The following is a 21,925-nucleotide window of genomic DNA, read 5'->3' as shown; positions in this document are numbered from 1 at the left end:
TCACCATGTTAGCCAGGATGGTCTCGATCTCCTGACCTCGTGATCTGCCCGCCTCTGCCTCTCAAAATGCTGAGATTACAGGTGTGAGCCACCATGCCTGGCTCTATAATCTGTTTTTTCAAAATTACTCCCACTGGTCTCACACCTATGTTATTAATCCTAATGTGCACATTTTTCACATCTTAACATCTCTGAAATTGGGAGCATTTTACTATTGATGATGTGTCATTTGTTTAATTTGTGTGCTCTCTTTCTTAGTAATACAGGAAATAATAGTGCAACTGACATTGTTGGTGTCTTAGCTTTAGTGAAATACAGTATTGATAGACAAATTTTTTAGTGTTAAGGTAGAAAGCAAGGACTCTAAATAACTCTGATGGTCTGTGTATTTGTTTTTGTTTGTTTCCTAGAAGTAGAATTACCAGTTGATTTTTTAAAAAAATCATCGGTTACCTTAATGCATTGTCTTAACACAGCAAAGAGCATATATAGAGTTTCTCTTGGTTTCTTTGATTATAATTCATACATTTTTCTCTAACTGCAAACAATGTTTTCCCTTGCAATTTACAGTTGCAAACAGTTATAATTTTGCAAAAAAGGAAAATAACTCTCCTGAACATCTAAAAGATGAATTTTCTATCATCCAAAGTATGGGCTACAGAAATCGTGCCAAAAGACTTCGACAAAGTGAACCCCAAAATCCTACCTTGGTAAAACCATTTTCTTACTATTTCTATCCTATCTCTACAAAAAATATAAAAATTAGCCAGGCATGGTGGCAAGACCTGTAATCCCAACTACTTGGGAAGCTGAGGCAGGAGAATCATTTGAACCCTGGAGGCAGCAGTTGCAGTGAGCTGAGATTGTGCCACTGCACTCAAGCCTGGGTGACAGCAAGACTCTGTCCACAACCCCCACAAGAAAAAAAAAGTTATCAGATGTGACTGGAATGTGTATCAAGTATCAGCTTCAGAATATGCTATATTAATACTTCAAAAAATCACGTACATCATCAGTTTTGAAAAAAAACAACAGAAAGAAAAAATATTCAAATCACACATTATTCCAGACATTTTTTTGTTACTATTATTTACTACTCCTATTATTTTTAGAGACTCAGTCTCACTCTGTTGCTTAGTCTGGTCTTGCGCTTCTGGCCTCAAGCAATCCTCCTGCCCCAGCCTCCCAAAGCACTGGGATTATAGGCATGAACTACTGCTCCCAGCCCCAGACATTTTAGTGTGTAATTTTCTGGGCATTTTTTCCAGGCGTTGTACATGTTAGCTGACTGATGATAGTCAATTTATTTTGTCCATGGTGTCAAGTTTCTCTTCAGGAGGAAAAGCACAGACACTGGCCAACAATTGCTTGACCGTTCTTAACATACTTGTTTAGCAGGAAACCAGTCTCAGTGTCCAGCTCTCTAACCCTGGAATTGTGAGATCGCTGAGGACAAAGCAGTGGATACAGCCTCAAAATACGTCTGTCTACATTGACTTGGGTAAGGAGCTCAGATTTTTTAAGTATTTAATAATTGCTGGATTGCTTTTCTTATAGTTTTGCTAAAAATCTTGGTCATAATTTATATTTGTGGTAGGCAGCTTTGGGAAGTGAATTTTATGAGCCCTTTGGTGAGTTATAAATAATGTAAAAGATATAGTTCCCACCTTGAAGAATCTTACTTTAAAAAAGGAGCAAGAGGCTGGGCGTGGTGGCTCATGCCTGTAATCCCAGCACTGAGGGAGGCCAAGGTGGGTGGATCACAAGGTCAGGAGATCCAGACCATCCTGGCCAGCACAGTGAAACCCCATCTCTACTAAAAATACAAAAATTGGGCCGGGCGCGGTGGCTCAAGCCTGTAATCCCAGCACTTTGGGAGGCCGAGGCGGGTGGATCACGAGGTCGAGAGATCGAGACCATCCTGGTCAACATGGTGAAACCCCGTCTCTACTAAAAATACAAAAAACTAGCTGGGTATGGTGGCGCATGCCTGTAATCCCAGCTACTCAGGAGGCTGAGGCAGGAGAATTGCCTGAACCCAGGAGGCGGAGGTTGTGGTGAGCCGAGATCACGCCATTGCACTCCAGCCTGGGTAACAAGAGCGAAACTCCATCTCAAAAAAAAAAAAAAAAAAAAATTAGCTGGGTGTGGTGGCACATGCCTGTAATCCCAGCTACTCGGGAGGCTGAGGCAAGAGAATTGCTTGAACCAGGGAGTCAGAGGTTACGGTGAGCCAAGGTCGCGCCACTGCACTCCAGCCTGGCGACAGAGTGAGACTCCATCTCAAAAAAAAAAAGCCCGGGGAGGGATGGTGAGCAAGAGAAAGAATATCTGGTTTTAAATATGTTTTGGAAAGATGGAGAGTAGCAGTAAGAAAAAACATGATGAATTGCTACAGTATTTAACGAGATCCAAGATAAATTGTACTAGATGAGGAAGCCTATTTTAAGAAGAGCTGAATCTTGGCCAGGCAGAGCGGCTCATGCCTGTAATCCTAACACTTTGGAAGTCCAAGGCAGAAGGATTGCTTGAGTCCAGGAGTTTAAGACCAGCCTGGCCAACATAGGGAGACCCTGTCTCTATTTTTTTTTTTTTTCTGAGATGGAGTTTTGCTTTGTTGCCCAGGCTAGAGTGCAATGGCGCGATCTCGGCTCACTGCAACCTCTGCCTCCTGGGTTCAAGCAATTCTTCTGCCTCAGCCTCCTGAAGCTGGGACTATAGGCACGTGCCACCACGCCCGGCTAATTTTTGAATTTTTAGTAGAGGCAGGGTTTCACTGTCTTGGCCAGGATGGTCTTGATCTCCTGAACTTGTGATCCATCCTCCTCAGCCTCCCAAAGTGCTGGGATTACAGGCTTGAGCCACTGCGCCTGGCCTCTGTTTTTAAAATAATAATAAATTTTTGGCCAGATGCGGTGGCTCATGCCTGTAATCCCAGCACTTTGGGAGGCCGAGGCAGATAGATCACCTGAGGTCAGGAGTTGGACACCAGCCTGGCCAACATGGTGAAACCCCTCTCTACTAAAAATACAAAAAAAATGCTACTTAGGAGGCTGAGGCAGGAGAATCTCTTGAATCCAGGAGGCGGAGCTTGCAATGAGCCAAGACCATGCCACTACACTCCAGCCTGGGTGATAGAGTGAGACTCCATCTCAAAATAATAATAATAATGATAATTTTTAAAAATAATTTTAAAAAACATATTAAAAGTTATAAAAAGATGGCTGGGCGCGGTGGCTCAAGCCTGTAATCCCAGCACTTTGGGAGGCCAAGGCGGGTGGATCACGAGGTCAAGAGATCGAGACCATCCTGGTCAACATGGGTGAAACCCCGCCTCTACTAAAAATACAAAAAAAAAAAAAATTAGCTGGGCATTGTGGTGTGTGCCTGTAATCCCAGCTACTCAGGAGCCTAAGGCAAGAGAATTGCCTGAACCCAGGAGGCGGAGGTTGCGGTGAGCTGAGACCGTGCCATTGCACTCCAGCCTGGGTAACAAGAGCAAAACTCCGTCTCAAAAAAAAAAAGTTATAAAAAGAAGAGCTGAGGCCAGCATAGTAACTCACACCTGTAATCTCAGCAGTGGCAGAGGATTGCTTGAGGCCAGGAATTTGACACCAGCCTGGGCAACATAACAAGACTTCATCTCTACAAAAAAAACACTTTTTTTTTTAATCAGCTGGGTGTGGTAGTGTGCATCTGTAGTCCTAGCTACTCAGGAGGCTGAGGTGAGAGGATAGATTGAGCCCAGGGGTCTGAGGCTGCAGTGAGCTATAAATCATCCCACTGCACCCCAACCTGGGTGACAGAGCAAGACCCTATCTCCAAAAAAAAGAGCTGAGCTCAGAATTCAAACTGGGCTCTCTAATTGGGTTATTTTTAATTTAAAAGGGTAGCCATCTTTTGACACCCCAGGCACACCACCATCTTAACACTTAACTGTTTTCCACCCTTAGAATCATAAATTCCTAGACAACAGGTATTTACGTAAAAATAATAATACTAGTGATATATATGAGCACTTAACTAGATTCAAGGCACTATTGTGCTTTTCTTGCATAATTCATTTAGATGTTTGTCAGACCTCTGAGATTGTGACTATTGTACTTATTTTACAGATGAGGAAATTAAGGCACAGGGAGGTTCTGAAACATTTCCAACATAGTAAAACTAGTAAGTGGCTGAGCCATGATTCAGACCTAGGAAATTAGGCATCAGAGCCTGTGCTTTTTTTTGTTTGTTTATGTTTGTTTTTGTTTTTTATTTCAGTAGAGAGGGCATCTCACCCCATTGGCCAGGCTGGTCTGGAACTCCTAACCTCAAATGATCCACCTGTCTTGGCCTCCTAAAGTGCTAGGATTACAGGCGAGAGCCGCTGTGCCTCTCCAAGCCTTTGCTTTTAGCCACTTCTCTGTATTACATACTGGCTTAACTAGCATTGTGCCTGCCACGTAGTAGATACTCAGTAAATATTTATAGATGAATATCTGTTTTTCAACAAGTACATTTTTTGTTTAACCCTTTTAATTAAGAAATCTTTTATTGATTTTTTTTTGGGGGGGAAATTTTTTAGGATCTGATTCTTCTGAAGATACAATTAATAAGAAAACTTACTGCAGGTGAGTCAAAGAGAACCTTTTTCCATGAAGCTGGTATTAAGGATTAATGTCTCTCTTTTTAAAAATATTTTAACTTTTGTTTTCGATTCAGGGATACATGTGTAGGTTTGTTATATAGGTAAACACACAACTTGGGATTGGGTGTACAGATTTTTTTCATCAGTCGGTGCTAAGCATACCCCACAGTTTTTTTGTTTGTTTTCTTCCTTTCTGAATTTCTCCCTTCTCCCACCTTCTTCCCTCAAGTAGGCTGGTGTTTCTCTAGATAGAATCATGGTATTGGAAGAAACCCTATAGATCATCTAGTTTAGTCCTCTCATTTTATAGTGGAAAAAATACCCTTTTTGTTTGTTTGATTTAGGTATTAGCACTTTCCAAAGGAATTTAGGACAACAGTAGAACTTTGCACATCCTTGCTTCTGCCAGATTGTTGTTCCCTAAGTTCCTCATGTACAGGAATGTTGACACAGTAGTAATTGTGACTGATGAAAATGTTCCAGGACTTCGTTTTCAACTCTTTCTGTTCCTTATTTCCACTTATCTTTCAAGCTTTGTCTATATAACTTATATAACAATCTACAAGCAGCCCCCAGCTACGTTACCTACCTTACTTAGGAATTACTGCTTGACCCTAAGTTGTTTTTTTGTGTTTTGGTTTTCTTAAGACGAAGTCTTGCTCTGTTACCCAGGCTGGAGTGCAATGCCATGATCTTGGCTCACTGCAACCTCCGCCTCCCAGGTTCAAGTGATTCTCCTGCCTCAGCCTCCTGAGTAGCTGGGATTATAGGCGCACACCACCATGCCTGGCTAATTTTTGTATGTTTAGTAGAGACAGAGTTTCACCGTGTTGGTCAGGCTGGTCTGGAACTCCTGACCTTGTGATCCACCTGCCTCAGCCTCTCAAAGTGCTGGGATTACAGGAGTGAGCCACTGTGCCTGGCCCAAGATTTTTTTTTTTTTTGAGATGGAGTCTGACTGTGTTACCCAGGCTGGAGTGCTATGGCACAATCTCGGCTCACTGCAGCCTCTGCCTCCCTAGTTCAAGTGATTCTCCTGCCTCAGCCTTCAGAGCAGCTGGGATTACAGGTATGCACCACCATGCCGAGCTAATTTTTGTATTTTTAGTAGATACCGGGTTCACTGTATTGGCCAGCCTGTTCTCAATCTCCTGAGCTCAAATGATTCACCAGCTTTGGCCTCCCAAAGTGCTGGGATTACAGGCGTGATATTGTCAGTTTTAGTTTGCAAATGACTTCCCTAATCTCATAATTGGAAGCAAGTGATTTTTAGACTGAAAAAGCACAGAAAGTAATGTAGCAAAGTGGTGGTTTGCATTCTGTTTGGGTTATCTGCAATCCTAGTGTTCCCTTTGTTTAGATATCCTTGCTTCTGCCTGTCATTAAGATATACTTTTAAGTGTTTTTTAAAAACTATCCTTGCCGGGCGCGGTGGCTCAAGCCTGTAATCCCAGCACTTTGGGAGGCTGAGGCGGGTGGATCACGAGGTCAAGAGATCGAGACCATCCTGGTCAACATGGTGAAACCCCGTCTCTACTAAAAATACAAAAAATTAGCTGGGCATGGTGGTGCATGCCTGTAATCCCAGCTACTTGGGAGGCTGAGGCAGGAGAATTGCCTGAACCCAGGAGGCGGAGGTTGCAGTGAGCCGAGATCCGCGCCATTGCACTCCAGCCTGGGTAACGAGTGAAACTCTGTCTCAAAAAAAAAAAAAAAAAAACTATCCTTTGGTTGTCATTTAAATTTTGGCTTTTATTTGCATGTCCATAAATCAATGTTCTACACTACCATTCTGATTTTTGTGACTGTGCGTCCTCAGTTTTTGACCATTCTATTTCTTTTTTTTCCTTTCTTTCTTTTTATTTAGACGGAGTCTCACTCTGTCACCCCAGGCTGGAGTGCAGTGGCGCAATCTGAGTTCATTGCAACCTCTGCCTCCCAGGTTTAAGCGATTCTCCTATCTCAGCCTCCCAAGTAGCTGGGACTATAGGCACACACCACCACACCCGGCTAATTGGCCATTCCATTTCTTTCTTTTTCTTTTTTTTTTGAAACAGAGTCTCGTTCCCTTGCCTAGGCTAAAGTGCAATGACATGATCTCAGCTCTCTGCAACCTCTGCTTCGCGGGTTCAAGCCATACTCCTGCCTCAGCCTCCCGAGTAGCTGCGACTACATGCATGCGCCACCACACCCAGCTAATTTTTGTGTTTTTAGTAGAGATGGGGTTTTACCATGTTGGCTAGGCTGGTCTTGAACTCCTGACCTCAAGTGATCTACCCACCTTGGCCTCCCAAAGTGCTGGGGTTATGGGCGTGAGCTACCACACCTGGCAACCATTCCATTTCAACTAGAATTTTCTAAAGGAGATAGTAGCTTTCAATAAGTGAATAAGATTGGTTGACTTTCTGCAACTGAAAGAGCTAAAATATTTGATCTTGATCATTTTACAGTTCTGCATGCATATTATTAGTGTTTCTCATTAGGACTTCTGTCTTTTCCCTATAGTGTGGGAGATCAAGAATTGTTTCAAATCACCCCTCAAGGAACCAGGGATGAAACCAGTTTGGATTCTGCAAAAAAGGGTAATGGCAAGGTTTCCCAACCTAATAGGCACTGAAGAGAGAGTAGGTAGATACTGTACTGTAATTAGATTATTCTGAAGACCATTTGGGACCTTTACAATCCACAAAATCTCTTGGCAAAGTTAAAGTATCATTCTTTGTCAAGTGTCATGGTATGGCCCGTTAAATTTCAATGGTACTAACACTAATGTAGTTCTTTTTTTTTTTTTTTTTTTTTTTTTTTTGAGACAGAGTTTCGCTCTTGTTACCCAGGCTGGAGTGCAATGGCGCCATCTCGGCTCACCGCAACCTCCGCCTCCTGGGTTCAGCAATTCTCCTGCCTCAGCCTCCTGAGTAGCTGGGACTACAGGCATGTGCCACCACACCCAGCTAATTTTTTGTATTTTTGGTAGAGACGGGGTTTCACCATGTTGACCAGGATGGTCTCGATCTCTTGACCTCATGATCCACCCGCCTCGGCCTCCCAAAGTGCTGGGATTATAGGCGTGAGCCACCGCGCCTGGCCCTAATGTAGTTGTAATAAGACCTTCTATAACTGATTGTTGCCCTTTACTTTTTTTTTGAGACAGTGTCTCACTCTTGCCCAGTCTGGAGTGCAGGTGTGCAGTCTCGGCTCACTGCAACCTCCACCTCCCAGGCTGAAGCTATCTTCCCACCTCAGCCTCCTGAATAGCTGGGACTACAGGTGCATGCCACCACACCTGGCTATTTTTTAATGGTTTTATAGAGAGGTCTCTATAAAAGCTGATCTCAAACTCCTAGACTCAAGCAGTCTGCCCACCTTGGCCTCCCAAAGTGCTGCAGTTACAGGCATGAGCCACTGTGCCTGGCCTGCCCTTTACTTTTAATTGATGTATTTGTATTTCATCTTTTACCTACTGGTTTTTAAATACAGGGAGTGGTAAGTCTGTAGGTAGAACAGAGTATTAAGTAGACCAGTGATCTTTTGAGTACATCAGAACCAGTTTTCTGATGACCAGTCTGCTTTTAATTCACTCTTAGATATTAGAGAAATAGGAGTTGTGGTTTTTGTATAGGGAAAATTCTGAATTTAAAAATTTAACGGATCTTAAGTGGAAATAATCTAGGTAAATAGGAATTAAATGAAAAGTATGAGCTATATCCTCGGTATACTTGGTAGTTCATGAGGTTGGTTTCTCTAAATATAGCCAGTTGGTTGATTTCCACCACCAAGTTGTATTAAGTATGTATTTTTTTAATGGCAATTCAGCTTTTGAATACTTTGTTCTTTTTGTATATTTTCAGCTCCTTGTGAGTTTTCTGAGAAGGATATAACAAATACTGAACATCATCAATCCAGTAATAACAATTTGAACACCACTGAGAAGCATGCAACTGAGAGGCATCCAGAAAAGTATCAGGGTAGTTCTGTTCCAAACTTGCATGTGGAGCCATGTGGCACAAATACTCATGCCAGCTCATTACAGCATGAGAACAGCAGTTTATTACTCACTAAAGACAGACTGAATGTAGAAAAGGCTGAATTCTGTAATAAAAGCAAACAGCCTGGCTTAGCAAGGAGCCAACATAACAGATGGGCTGAAAGTGAGGAAACATGTAATGATAGGCAGACTCCCAGCACAGAGAAAAAGGTAGATCTGGATGCTGATCCCCTGCATGGGAGAAAAGAATGGAATAAGCAGAAACCTCCATGCTCTGAGAATTCTAATAATGATACTGAAGATGTTGCTTGGATGACACTAAATAGCAGCATTCAGAAAGTTAATGAGTGGTTTTCCAGAAGTGATGAACTGTTAACTTCTGATGACTCACATGACGAGGGGTCTGAATCAAATGCCAAAGTAGCTGAAGCATTGGAAGTTCTAAATGAGGTAGATGGATATTCTAGTTCTTCAGAGAAAATAGACTTACTGGCCAGTGATCCTCATGATGCTTCAATATGTAAAAGTGAAAGAGTTCACTGCAAATCAGTAGAGAGTAGTATTGAAGATAAAATATTTGGGAAAACCTATCGGAGGAAGGCAAGCCTCCCTAACTTGAGCCATGAAACTGAAAATCTAATTATAGGAGCACTTGTTACTGAGCCACAGATAACACAAGAGCATCCCTTCACAAATAAATTAAAGCGTAAAAGGAGAGTTACATCAGGACTTCATCCTGAGGATTTTATCAAGAAAGCAGATTTGGCAGTTCAAAAGACTCCTGAAAAGATAAATCAGGGAACTAACCAAATGGAGCAGAATGATCAAGTGATGAATATTACTAACAGTGGTCATGAGAATAAAACAAAAGATGATTCTATTCAGAATGTGAACAATCCTAACCCAGTAGAATCACTGGAAAAAGAATCTTTCAGAAGTAAAGCTGAACCTATAAGCAGTAGTATAAGCAATATGGAACAAGAATTAAATATCCACAATTCCAAAGCATCTAAAAAGAATAGGCTGAGGAGGAAGTCTTCCACCAGGCATATTCATGAGCTTGAATTAGTAGTCAGTAGAAATCTAAGCCCACCTAATTATACTGAAGTACAAATTGATAGTTGTTCTAGCAGTGAAGAGATAAAGAAAAAAAATTACAACCAAATGCCAGTCAGGCACAGCAGAAAACCACAACTCGTGGAAGATAAAGAACATGCAACTGGAGCCAAAAAGAGTAGCCAGCCAAATGAACAAACAAATAAAAGACATGCCAGTGATACTTTCCCAGAGCCGAGGTTAACAAACATACCTGGTTCTTTTACTAACTGTTCAAATACTAATGAACTTAAAGAATTTGTCAATCGTAGCCTTCCAAGAGAAGAAAAAGAAGAGAAACCAGAAACAGTTAAACTGTCTAATGATGCCAGAGACCCCAAAGATCTCATGTTAAGTGGAGAAAGTGTTTTGCAAATTGAAAGATCTGTAGAGAGTAGCAGTATTTCATTGGTACCTGGTACTGATTATGGCACTCAGGAAAGTATCTCATTACTGGAAGTTAGCACTCTAGGGAAGGCAAAAACAGAACCAAATAAATGTGTGAGCCAGTGTGCAGCATTTGAAAACCCCAAGGAACTAATTCATGGTTGTTCTAAAGATACTAGAAATGGCACAGAAGGCTTTAAGTATCCGTTGGGACCTGAAGTTAACTACAGTCAGGAAACAAGCATAGATATGGAAGAAAGTGAACTTGATACTCAATATTTGCAGAATACATTCAAGGTTTCAAAGCGCCAGTCATTTGCTCTGTTTTCAAATCCAGGAAATCCAGAAAAGGAATGTGCAGCATTCTCTGCCCACTCCAGGTCCTTAAAGAAACAAAGTCCAAAGGTCACTCTTGAATGTGAACAAAAGGAAGAAAATCAAGGAGAGAAAGAGTCTAATATCGAGCCTGTAGAGACAGTTAATATCACTGCAGGCATTCCTATGGTTTGTCAGAAAGATAAGCCAGTTGACTATGCCAAATGTATCGAAGGAGGCTCTAGGCTTTGTCTATCATCTCAGTTCAGAGGCAATGAAACTGAACTCATTACTCCAAATAAACATGGACTTTTACAAAACTCGTATCATATACCACCACTTATTCCCACCAGGTCATTTATTGAAACTAAATGTAAGAAAAACCTGCTAGAGGAAAACTCTGAGGAACATTCAGTGTCATCTGAAAGAGCAATGGGAAACAAGAACATCATTCCAAGTACAGTGAGCACAGTTAGCCATAATAACAGAGAAAAAGCTTTTAAAGAAACCAGCTCAAGCAGTATTAATGAAGTAGGTTCCAGTACTAATGAAGTAGGCTCCAGTATTAATGAAGTAGGTTCCAGTGATGAAAACATTCAAGCAGAGATGGGTAGAAACAGAAGGCCAAAACTGAATGCTATGCTTAGATTAGGGCTTTTGCAACCTGAGATTTATAAGCAAAGTCTTCCTATAAGTGATTGTAAACATCCTGAAATTAAAAAGCAGGAACATGAAGAAGTTCAGACTGTTAATACAGACCTCTCTCCATGTCTGATTTCAGATAACCTAGAACAGCATGTGGGAAGCAGTCATACATCTCAGGTTTGTTCCGAGACACCTGACGACCTGTCAGATGAAGGTGAAATAAAGGAAGATACTAGTTTTGCTGAATATGGCAGTAAGGAGACTTCTGCTATTTTTAGCAAAAGTGTCCAGAGAGGAGAGCTCAGCAGGAGCCCTAGCCCTTTCACCCATACACATTTGGCTCAGGTTTACCAAAGAGGGACCAAGAAATTAGAGTCCTCGGAAGAGAACTTATCTAGTGAGGAAGAGGAGCTTCCCTGCTTCCAACACTTGTTATTTGGTAAAGTAAGCAATACACCTCAGTCTACCAGGCATAGCACTGTTGCTACTGAGTGTCTGTCTAAGAACACGGAGGAGAATTTATTATCATTGAAGAGTAGTTTAAATGACTGCAGTAACCAGGTAATATTGGCAAAGGCATCCCAGGAACATCACCTTAGTGAGGAAACAAAATGTTCTGGTAGCTTGTTTTCTTCACAGTGCAGTGAACTGGAAGACTTGACTACAAATACAAACACCCAGGATCCTTTCTTGATTGATTCTTCCAAACGAATGAGGCATCAGTCTGGAAGCCAGGGAGTTGGTCTGAGTGACAAGGAATTGGTTTCAGATGATGAAGAAAGGGGAAAAGATTTGGAAGAAGATAATCAAGAAGAGCAAAGTATGGATTCAAACTTAGGTATTGGAACCAGGTTTTTGTGTTTGCTCCAGTCTGTTTATAGAAATGAGCTAAATGTTTATGCCTTTTGGGGAGCACATTTTACAAATTTCCAAGTATAGTTAAAGGAACTGCTTCTTAAACATGAAACATGTTCCTCCTAAAGTGCTTTTCCTAAAAAGTCAAAAGTCATTCACCCAGTTAGAGTGTCATCTTTGACTGAATGAGATTTAACATCCTAATTATTGGTGGACTTACTTGTGGTTTCATTTTCTAAAAGGAAATCCCGGTGTCCCAAAGCAGGAGTTTAGTCATTTTGTGTGACATGAAAGTAAATCCAGTCCTGCCAGTGAGAAGAAAAAGATACAGCAAGTTGCAGTGTTTATAGTCTGCTTTTACATCTGAACCTCTGTTTTTATTGTTCCTTAAGGTGAAGCAGCATTTGGGTACGAGAGTGAAACAAGCATCACTGAAGACTGTTCAGGGCTATCCTCTCAGAGCGATATTTTAACCACTCAGGTAAAAAGCGTGTGTGTGTATATGTGTGGTGTCCTTTGTATCAGTAATATATATCCCACATTCTCAGGTTTGCTGAAATCTCTTTGAATTAATAGTGTAACAGGTGTTTTGTGGTTCATTGTCTCCTTAAAGTGTAAGCACCTCGATGGAACTCATACCACCTTTTGTTTCACACGCAAACACACACACTGCCTAGCTCATTATAGCATACTAAATATTGAATTTCATGAATAAGCTAAACCTTCAAATCCCATTTGCTAATCCCAGCACTTTGGGATGCTAAGGTGGGCAGATGACCTGAGGTCAGAAGATTGAGACCAGTCTGGTCAACATGGTGAAACCTTGTATCTACTAAAAATACAAAAATTAGCTGGGTGTGGTGGCCAACGCCTGTAATCCCAGCTACTCTGGAGACTAAGACAGGAGAATCGCTTGAACCCAGGAGACAGGTGGCAGTGAGCTGGAATTGTACCACTGCACTCCAACCTGGGTGACAGAGTGAGACTCCATCTCAAAAACAAAAAACATCATTTGGCCTATAGCAAAAACATGACAGCACCATTGTATCAAGAGAGGTGAGAAAAACAAGCCACAGCAGGATGATTAAAAGGGACCTGGATATCTTCATTTTAAGAATATGCCTACTGCAGATCAGAGAAGGTAAGCAAACTGCCTAAGGCCACACAGCCAGGTACAGAACTCTCACTAATATTATTGCCAGCAATTGCAATTTGGGCGTTAATTTTTGGTACCAAGTTGGAGCCTATAGGGTTCTCTTCATGTTAGAGACCATCTAGCCTTTCACTGTTTTGTGTATACTTCTTTCTGTTCTTTATTTTTTTCCTTTTAAAATCTAGTTTGTTTGTTTTGGTTTCTTTGAGACAGGGTCTTACTCTTTCGCCCAGGCTGGAATGCAGTGGGGCAGTCATGGCTCACTGTAGCTTTTACTTCCTGGGCTCAAGCAATCCTCTTACCTCAGCTTCCAGAGTAGTTGGGACCAAGGCTCCCACCAACACACCCAGCTAATTTTTAAATTTTTACTAGAGACAACATCTCACTATGTTGCCCAGGCTGGTCTCCTGGGCTGAAGTGATCCTCCTATCTCAGCCTCCCAAAATGCTGGGATTACAGGCATAAGCAACCAGACCTGGCCTATTTGTTGTTGGTGTTCTTTTTTCCTTTTTTTTTTTTTTTTTTTTGAGACAGAGTCTTACACTCTTGCCCAGGCTGGAGTGCAGTGGCATAATCTCGACTTGCTGCAACCTCTGCCTCAGCCTCCTGAGTAGCTGGGATTATAGGCACGTGCCACCATGCCTGGCTAATTTTTGTATTTTTAGTATTTTTTTTTAATTGCTCATAAATCATCTTTTTTCTTTAAAAAAAAAAAAGATTTTTTTAAACCAAGGGCAGTTTGTCTTGATGGAGGACAAAAAGAATTTAAAAAAAAAAAAAATGAGAGGCTGAAGCAGGAGAATCACTTGAACCTGGGAGGCAGAGGTTGCAATGAGTTGACATCATGCTGCTGCACTCCAGCCTGGGCAACAAGAGTGAAACTCCGTCTTAAAAAGAGAAAGTACGCAATTTTACTTTCTGGACCTAATGGTCAAGGCCAATAGTTTGGTCACTTATGAAATAAATAAAAGCTTTACCTTTTTTTTTTTTTTTTGAGACAGAGTCTTGTTCTTGTCATCCAGGCTGGAGTGCAATGGCACAATCTTGGCTCACTGCAACCTCTGCCTCCCAGATTCAAGTGATTCTCCTGCCTCAGCCTCCCAAGTAGCTGGGATTACAGGCTTGCACCACTATGCCTGGCTAATTTTTGTATTTTTAGTAGAGATGGGGGTTTCACCATGTTGGCCAGGCTGGTCTCGAACTCCTGACCTTGTGATCTGCCTGCCTACCAAAGTGCTGGCATTACAGGTGTGAGCCACTGCACCCAGCCAGCTTTACTATATATGTGACCATTTGGTAATGTGAAATGTCTCTGTACAAAAGGCAGAATAGTCTAGAAAAAACATTCTCTATCACAGCATCTAAAAATTAGCAGCATCTTCATCATAGAACCCGGCTATGTCTCCTAATTTTTTTTTTCTTTTTTAAGATGGAATTTTGCTCTGCACCCAGGCTGGAGTGCAGTGGCACAATCTTGGCTCACTGCGACCTTTACCTCCCAGGTTCAAGTGATTCTCGTGCCTCAGCCTCCAAAGTAGCTGGGATTACAGGTGCCTTGTACCACACCTGGCTCATTTTTTTTTTTGTATTTTTTTAGGAGAGACAAGGTTTCACCACGTTGGCCAGGCTTGTCTCGAACTCCTGACCTCAAAAGATCTGCCCACCACAGCCTCCCAGAGTACTGGGATTATAGGCGTGAGCCACCATCCCTGGCCTCCTAATTTTTATTTGTAGAAGCAGCACCAAAATTTTCCAAGTCCTCATGCAAAAATTCAGGCTCATCTGTTTATTTTTTCATTTGTTTATCTCCCATTAGATTGACAACTTCTAATAGTTTGGTTGGTTATTTGTACTCCTAGCACAGGGTTCTGTGCAGAATACACACAGCAATTGCTAACAGTAATATTGGTGAGAGTTCTGTACCGGGCCATGTGATCTTAGACAGTTTGCTTACGTTCTCTGACCTGCTATAGGCACATTCTTAAAGTGGAGCTGTCCAGACCCCCTTGAATCCTCCTGCTGTAGCCTCTTTTTCTCACCTAAGTCTTAAATACCCTTTTAGCTGCTAGTAAGTAAATGATGTTTTTTTGTGTGTGAAGTTTCTGAAGTCAGATTAGGTGAAGTTGAGAAAAGCCTGATATTCTTGTAAAGTTATATATGTGCATCATAGAAAACTTAGAAAATACATATAAACAAAAATCATCTGTGGATGAACCTTGAAGACATGTTAACTGAAATAAACTGGACACCAAAGGACACATGTTATATGCTTCCACTTATATGAGATACCTAGAATAGTTAAATTTGGTTACTCTGGGCATGCTGCCTGTGGGTTAGCTTTGCTCCACAAGGAACAGTTAAAAACAAACAAAAAAAAACTAAATTCAGACAGAATGTAGAATAGTGGTTACTAGGGACTTGGAGAGGGGGAAATGGAGTTACTGTTTGATGAGTACAGATTTCAGTTTGGGATGAAAACGTTCTGGAGGTGGATAGTGGCAATGGTAACACAACAGTGTGAAAATACATAATGCCCTGAATTGTACTCTTGAAATGATTAAAATGGTAAGTAATTGCAATTTGTGTTATCCAGAAATGGTTACGAATATATTGGTGTGTATTCTTTCAGTATTCCTGCGTGTGTACAGGGGTGCTTGTATATAATTTAGCTTTAAAATATATCCAGTAGGCCAGGCACATGGCTCACACCTGTAATCCTACCACTTTGGGAGGCTAAGGCAGGAGGATTGCTTGAGCCCCAGAGTTCAGGGCTGCGGTGAGTTGTGATTGCACCACTGTACTCTGATCTGGGCAACCTCTATCTGAAAAAAAAAAATTAGTGGGGCTTAGTGGTACACACCTATAGCTTCAGCTACTTGAGTGGCTGGGGTAGGATTGCTTGATCTCAGCAAGTTGAGCTGTGGTGAACCATGATGGTGCCTCTGTACTCCAGCCTGTATAATATGGTGAGACCCTGTTTCAAAAAAAAAGAGAAATTCAGATAATACTGTATGTTGTATCTAGCTTTTACTGGGTCATTAAAATTCTTTTTTTTTTTTTTTTTTGAGACAGTCTTGCTCAGGCACCAGCTGGACAATCTCGGCTCACTGCAACCTCTTCCTCCCGGGTTCAAGCAATTCTCCTGCCTCAGCCTCCCGAGTAGCTGGGACTGCATGCATGCACCATCATGCCCAGCTAATTTTTGTATGTTTTTTTTTTAGTAGAGATGGGGTTTCATTATGTTGGCCAGGATGGTCTTGATCTCTTGACCTTGTGATCCACCTGCCTTGGCCTCCCAAAGTCCTGGGATTACAGGCTTGAGTCACTACACCTGGCTTTTTTTTTTTTTTTTTTTTGAGACTGAGTGTTGCTGTCTCCCAGTCTGGAGTACAATGGCGCAATCTCAGCTCACTGCAACCTCCACCTCCCAGGTTCAAACGATTCTCCTGTCTCAGCCTTCCAAGTAGCTGGGGACTACAGGCACCTGGGATGACATGCCTGGCTAATTTTTGTGTTTTTGGTAGAGACGGGGTTTCATCATGTTGCCCAGGATGGTCTCGATCTCTTGATCTCGTGATCTGCCCTCCTCGACCTCTCAAAGTGCTGGGACAGCTGTGAGCCACCGTGCCCAGCCAGGTCATTAAAATTCTTTTTTTTTTTTTTTTGAGACGGAGTTTCGCTCTTGTTACCCAGGCTGGAGTGCAATGGCGCGATCTCGGCTCACTGCAACCTCCGCCTCCTGGGTTCAAGCAATTCTCCTGCCTCAGCCTCCTGAGTAGCTGGGATTATAGGCACGTGCCACCATGCCCAGCTAATTTTTAGTATTTTTAGTAGAGACGGGGTTTCACCATGTTGACCAGGATGGTCTTGATCTCTTGACCTCATGATCTACCCGCCTCGGCCTCCGAAAGTGCTGGGATTACAGGCATGAGCCACCACGCCTGGCCATTAAAATGCTTAAGTGACTTCATTTTTAATTGCTATATGGCATTCTGTCCTTCTAGTATATCATGATTTATTTGACCTATTGGTGAGTGTTGACGGTTTCAGTGTAAGAGGCACAGTTTGCTATTACATACCTCACTATAGTGGCATCCTGGTAGCTAAATACTTGCCCACATCTCTGAATATTTCCTTAGTATAAATTCCTAGGACTAGGATTTTGGTGTTTGATACATGCTGCTAAATTGTTCTTTTTTTTTTTTGAGACGGAGTTTTCGCCCTTGTTACCCAGGCTGGAGTGCAATGGCGCGATCTCGGCTCACCGCAACCTCCGCCTCCTGGGTTCAGGCAATTCTCCTGCCTCAGCCTCCTGAGTAGCTGGGATTACAGGCACGCGCCACCAGGCCCAGCTATTTTTTTTGTATTTTTAGTAGAGACGGGGTTTCACCATGTTGACCAAGATGGTCTCGATCTCTTGACCTTGTGATCCACCTGCCTCGGCCTCCCAAAGTGCTGGGATTACAGGCTTGAGCCACCGCGCCCGGCCGCTAAATTGTTCTTTAGACTGAACCAGTTTGTGCTCTTCCAGCCCCTGTGGTATATGATAGTTCCCATCTTCCTGTACCTTGCCAACACTGAGTGATACCCAGTTTTAAAATCTTAATCTTGCATTGCTATGAGAACTACAGTTAGAGAGGGCTTATCTTCTACTGCCCATTCTGCATACAGAGCAAATCCCTCTAGGCCTGAAGCCCCTTGGAGTTGGCAAGAAACCTTTGAGATGACTTCCCACTCTGTATCTGAGTTGTCACGAGTGTTTGCCACTTCTGCAGGATTGCCATGGCAACTAAACTGATAAAAAGATTTAGGAGGCCTTTTCTCTGTTTGCAATTTCTATGATCCTTTTTGGATGTGGATTTGGGACTTTGTCAATATATCCATCATCGAATTCTGTCCATTGTGTTTTAAAGTTTAAGGTTACAATTTCTGATTACATCTGCCTTAGCCATACTGTATTATATTTGACATTCGATTTACTACATCCTTGTTTTTCAGTATTTCTGATCTTATTCCCAGAGATGTGTCTATTTGTTCAGAATTCATTTTGCAAAGTGTTTTTACTGAGCCTCTACCCAAAACAGCTGAAGTCAGATTTCAGTCTATCTTACTTCTAGAGTAGCACAGGCAGGAAAAATTATTGAAGTGGAATTTTATCCCTGTTTGTACTCAACCAAGAAAAGTTATATAGACCAGGGAGAACTCCTAATTTGGTATCATTGGTATCTGGAGTTTTGTTTGTTTTTACAGAAGACTGATTAACTATACTTACTCATTTTTTTTTTTTTTTTTTTTTTTTTTGAGACGGAGTTTCGCTCTTGTTACCCAGGCTGGAGTGCAATGGCGCGATCTCGGCTCACCGCAACCTCCGCCTCCTGGGTTCAGGCAATTCTCCTGCCTGAGCCTCCTGAGTAGCTGGGATTACAGGCACATGCCACCATGCCCAGCTAATTTTTAGTATTTTTAGTAGAGACGAGGTTTCACCATGTTGACCAGGATGGTCTCGATCTCTTGACCTCGTGATCCACCCGCCTCGGCCTCCCAAAGTGCTGGGATTACAGGCTTGAGCCACCGCGCTCGGCCTAAGGTCTTTTTTGAGGAAGAATCTTGCTCTGTTGCCCAGGCTGGAGTGCCCTGGCCCGATCTCGGCTCACTGCAACCTCCACCTCCCAGGTTCAAGTGATTCTCCTGCCTCATCCACGGTTTCACCGTGATGGCCAGGCTGTAACACTAAGGTCTTTATGGAAGGAAAAGACATAATAAACAGGGCTTTTATGGAACTTCTATAGTAATGTAGCTGTATTAAAAGTAGAGGTTAGAGCAGCATAGTAGAATTAGAATAGAAAGCCAGGTGCGGTGGCCTACGCCTGTAGTCTTGGCACTTTGGGAGGCTGAGGTGGGTGGATCAGGAGGTCAGGAGATCAAGACCAGCCTGGGCAACATGGTGAAACCCCGTCTCTACTAAAAATCCAAAAATTAGCCAAGCGTGGTGGTGCAGGCCTGTAATTCCAGCTACTCGGGAGCCTGAGGCAAGAGCATCAGTTGAACCCAGGAGGCGGAGGTTGCAGTGACCTGAGGTTATGCCACTGCACTCCAGACGGCAGGACTGTTTTCAATAGAAAAAAAAAAAGAAAAAAATAAATAGAAGACTAGAGCTCATTGAAAGAGCGCTTCAGAATTAGAATTAAGAAGTCTCAGGCCGGGCGCGGTGGCTCAAGCCTGTAATCCCAGCACTTTGGGAGGCCGAGGCGGGTGGATCACGAGGTCAAGAGATCGAGACCATCCTGGTCAACATGGTGAAACCCCGTCTCTACTAAAAATACTAAAAATTAGCTGGGCATGGTGGCGTGTGCCTGTAATCCCAGCTACTCAGGAGGCTGAGGCAGGAGAATTGCCTGAACCCGGGAGGCGGAGGTTGCGGTGAGCCGAGATCGCGCCATTGCACTCCAGCCTGGGCAACAAGAGCGAAACTCCGTCTCAAAAAAAAAAAAAAAAAAAGTCTCGGTAACCTGTTGGTTTTATTCTCCCTAATGTATTTGGTCACTTGCCTGCTGGGGAATTTGTCTAAGTTATAAAAAATAATTATTTTGGGAAAGCCAAAGAAAACTTATCTATTAATAATTACCCCACTACTATTTTTTCTGACTTATGTAATGGCCACACAAAGGTTAGACGTGATGGTTGTGACAGTAGTGACTAATACAGCCTGTGAAGGATTTTGGCCACACATCTGTGTGCTTTCCTTCCAGATTTACTGAGGCAAGACCTTGGCTAGGGTTTGATCAGTGATGTAACTACTCATGAATACCACATGGTGGCAGTGGCGTTGCTGTAGACATTGGCAGCAAAGCAATGTCAGAGTAGCAGTGGAAACCTTTGTGAAGCTAGGGATACATTTTCTGGTCATAAAAACCTCCTGAAAACTATGAACTCATTGTAGCAGGAGAAAGAAAGATGGCTTGTTTTTAGTAGAGGGCTAAATTGCTTTCAAGGATCAGAAGAAGAAGAAATGGAGAGTGAAACAATGTGTTCCTGCCCCACCCTTGCCCCCAACCCACTGTACTTTTTGGCAATCATTGATGTTCTTTCTAAAAGTGATATTTTAAAATGTAGATTTTAAGGCAAGGCATGGTGGCTTACAGCTGTAATCCCAGCACTTTGGGAGGCCGAGGCAGATGGATCACCTTAGATCAGGAGTTCAAGACCAGCCTGACCAACATGGCGAAACCCTGTCTCTACTAAAAATATAAAAATTAGCTGGGTGTGATAACAGGCACCTGTAATCTCACCTACTTGGGAGGCTGAGGCAAGGAGAACCCAGGAGGCAGAGGTTGCAGAGAGCCAAGATTGCACCAGTGCACTCCAGCCTGGGCAACAGAGCGAGACTCCATCTCAAAAAATAAAAATAAAAAATGTTTTTTTAAAAGTATATTTTGGCTGGGCGTGGTGGCTTAAGCCTGTAATCCCAGCACTTTGGGAGGCCAAGGCGGGTGGATCACAAGGTCAAGAGATCGAGACCATCCTGGTCAACATGGTGAAACCCCGTCTCTACTAAAAATACAAAAAAAAAAAAAAATTAGCTGGGCATGGTGGCGTGTGCCTGTAATCCCAGCTACTCAGGAGGCTGAGGCAGGAGAATTGCCTGAACCCAGGAGGTGGAGGTTGCAGTGAGCTGAGATCGCGCCATTGCACTCCAGCCTGGGTAACAAGAGCGAAACTCCGTCTCAAAAAAAAAAAAAAGTATATTTTGGGCCAGGCATGGTGGCTCACTCCTGTAATCTCAGCATTTTGGGGGGCCAAGGCGGATCAATCACCTGGGGTCATGAATCTGAGACCAGCCTCACCAACATGGTAAAATCCCATCTCTACTAAAAATACAAAAATTAGCTGAATGTGGTGGCATGCGCCTGTAATCCTAGCTACTGGGGAGGCTGAGGCAGGCGAATCACTTGTACCCGGGAGGCAGAGGTTGCAGTGAGCCAAAATCATGCCATTGCACTCCAGTCTGGGTGATAGAAGAAGACTCCATCTCAAAAAAAAATAGTATATTTTGGACAACTCCTTATATACCTTAATTCTTTGTTTATCAAATACTTGGACTTAATACATTCTTCATTGAAATGGAGCAGTAAACAACAGAAGCTCACAAGCAAGAAGAACCCATTATTTAAAAAAAACAGTTAACTATTAGCTGGCACAGTGGCTCATGCCTGTAATCCCAGCACTTTGTAAGGCTGAGATGGGTAAATCACCTGAGGTTGGGAGTTTGAGACCAGCCTGACCAACATGGAGAAACCCCATCGCTACTAAAAATACAAAATTAGATGGGTGTGGTGGCATATGCCTTGTAATCCCAGCTACTCAGGAGGCTGAGGCAGGAGAATTGCTTGAATCCAGGAGGTGGAGGTTGCGGTGAGCCAAGACCATGCCATTGCACTCCAGAATGGGCAACAAGAGCAAAACTCATCTCAAAAACAAAACAGTAGCTATCCTTACAGGCTTTCTTAGGGCTCTTTCTGTTGAATCCTTCCCTCTCACAGATCCTTGCTAATGATCTCTGGGTAGACACATTCTAGACAAGATGTCCCTGTCTAGAATGGCAGCACCATTAGGGCTATATCCCCGGTACTAGGACAGTGCCTGGTGCTTTATAGATGGTAAATAACTGTCTAATTAATTGAGCAGATAGATTCATGAATTAGCTTTTTTCTTTTTCTGTTAGAAACGAAAGGTTTGGGTCAGGCACAGTGGCTCAGGCCTGTAATCCTAACACTTCTGCAGGCTGAGGTATGAGGATCACTTGATGTCAGGAGTTCAACACCAGCCTGGCCAACATGGTGAAACCCTGCCTCTACTA

At 42.6% G+C, this 21,925-nt stretch overlaps 1 protein-coding gene across 6 annotated transcripts in view; it reads left to right on the top strand.

The window, feature by feature from the left end:
- The window catches only part of BRCA1 (BRCA1 DNA repair associated), an 89,163-nt gene that overhangs the window by 19,484 nt on the left and 47,754 nt on the right, over positions 1-21,925 (top strand). For 4 of the 6 annotated variants that reach the window (XM_074389104.1, XM_074389105.1, XM_074389106.1 and 1 more), the window contains exons 6-11: positions 571-710; positions 1,396-1,501; positions 4,571-4,616; positions 7,139-7,215; positions 8,482-11,898; positions 12,308-12,396. In XM_074389104.1, the coding sequence (XP_074245205.1) occupies positions 571-710; positions 1,396-1,501; positions 4,571-4,616; positions 7,139-7,215; positions 8,482-11,898; positions 12,308-12,396 (3,875 nt within the window). The remainder of the gene's footprint in view (positions 1-570; positions 711-1,395; positions 1,502-4,570; positions 4,617-7,138; positions 7,216-8,481; positions 11,899-12,307; positions 12,397-21,925) is intronic. The other 2 variants (XM_074389108.1, XM_074389107.1) reach the window with 1 other exon arrangement.

Source organism: Saimiri boliviensis, chromosome 17 (genome assembly GCF_048565385.1).
Source record: "Saimiri boliviensis isolate mSaiBol1 chromosome 17, mSaiBol1.pri, whole genome shotgun sequence".
Lineage (NCBI taxonomy): Eukaryota > Metazoa > Chordata > Mammalia > Primates > Cebidae > Saimiri > Saimiri boliviensis.
This window is presented reverse-complemented; position numbering and strand designations above follow the sequence as displayed.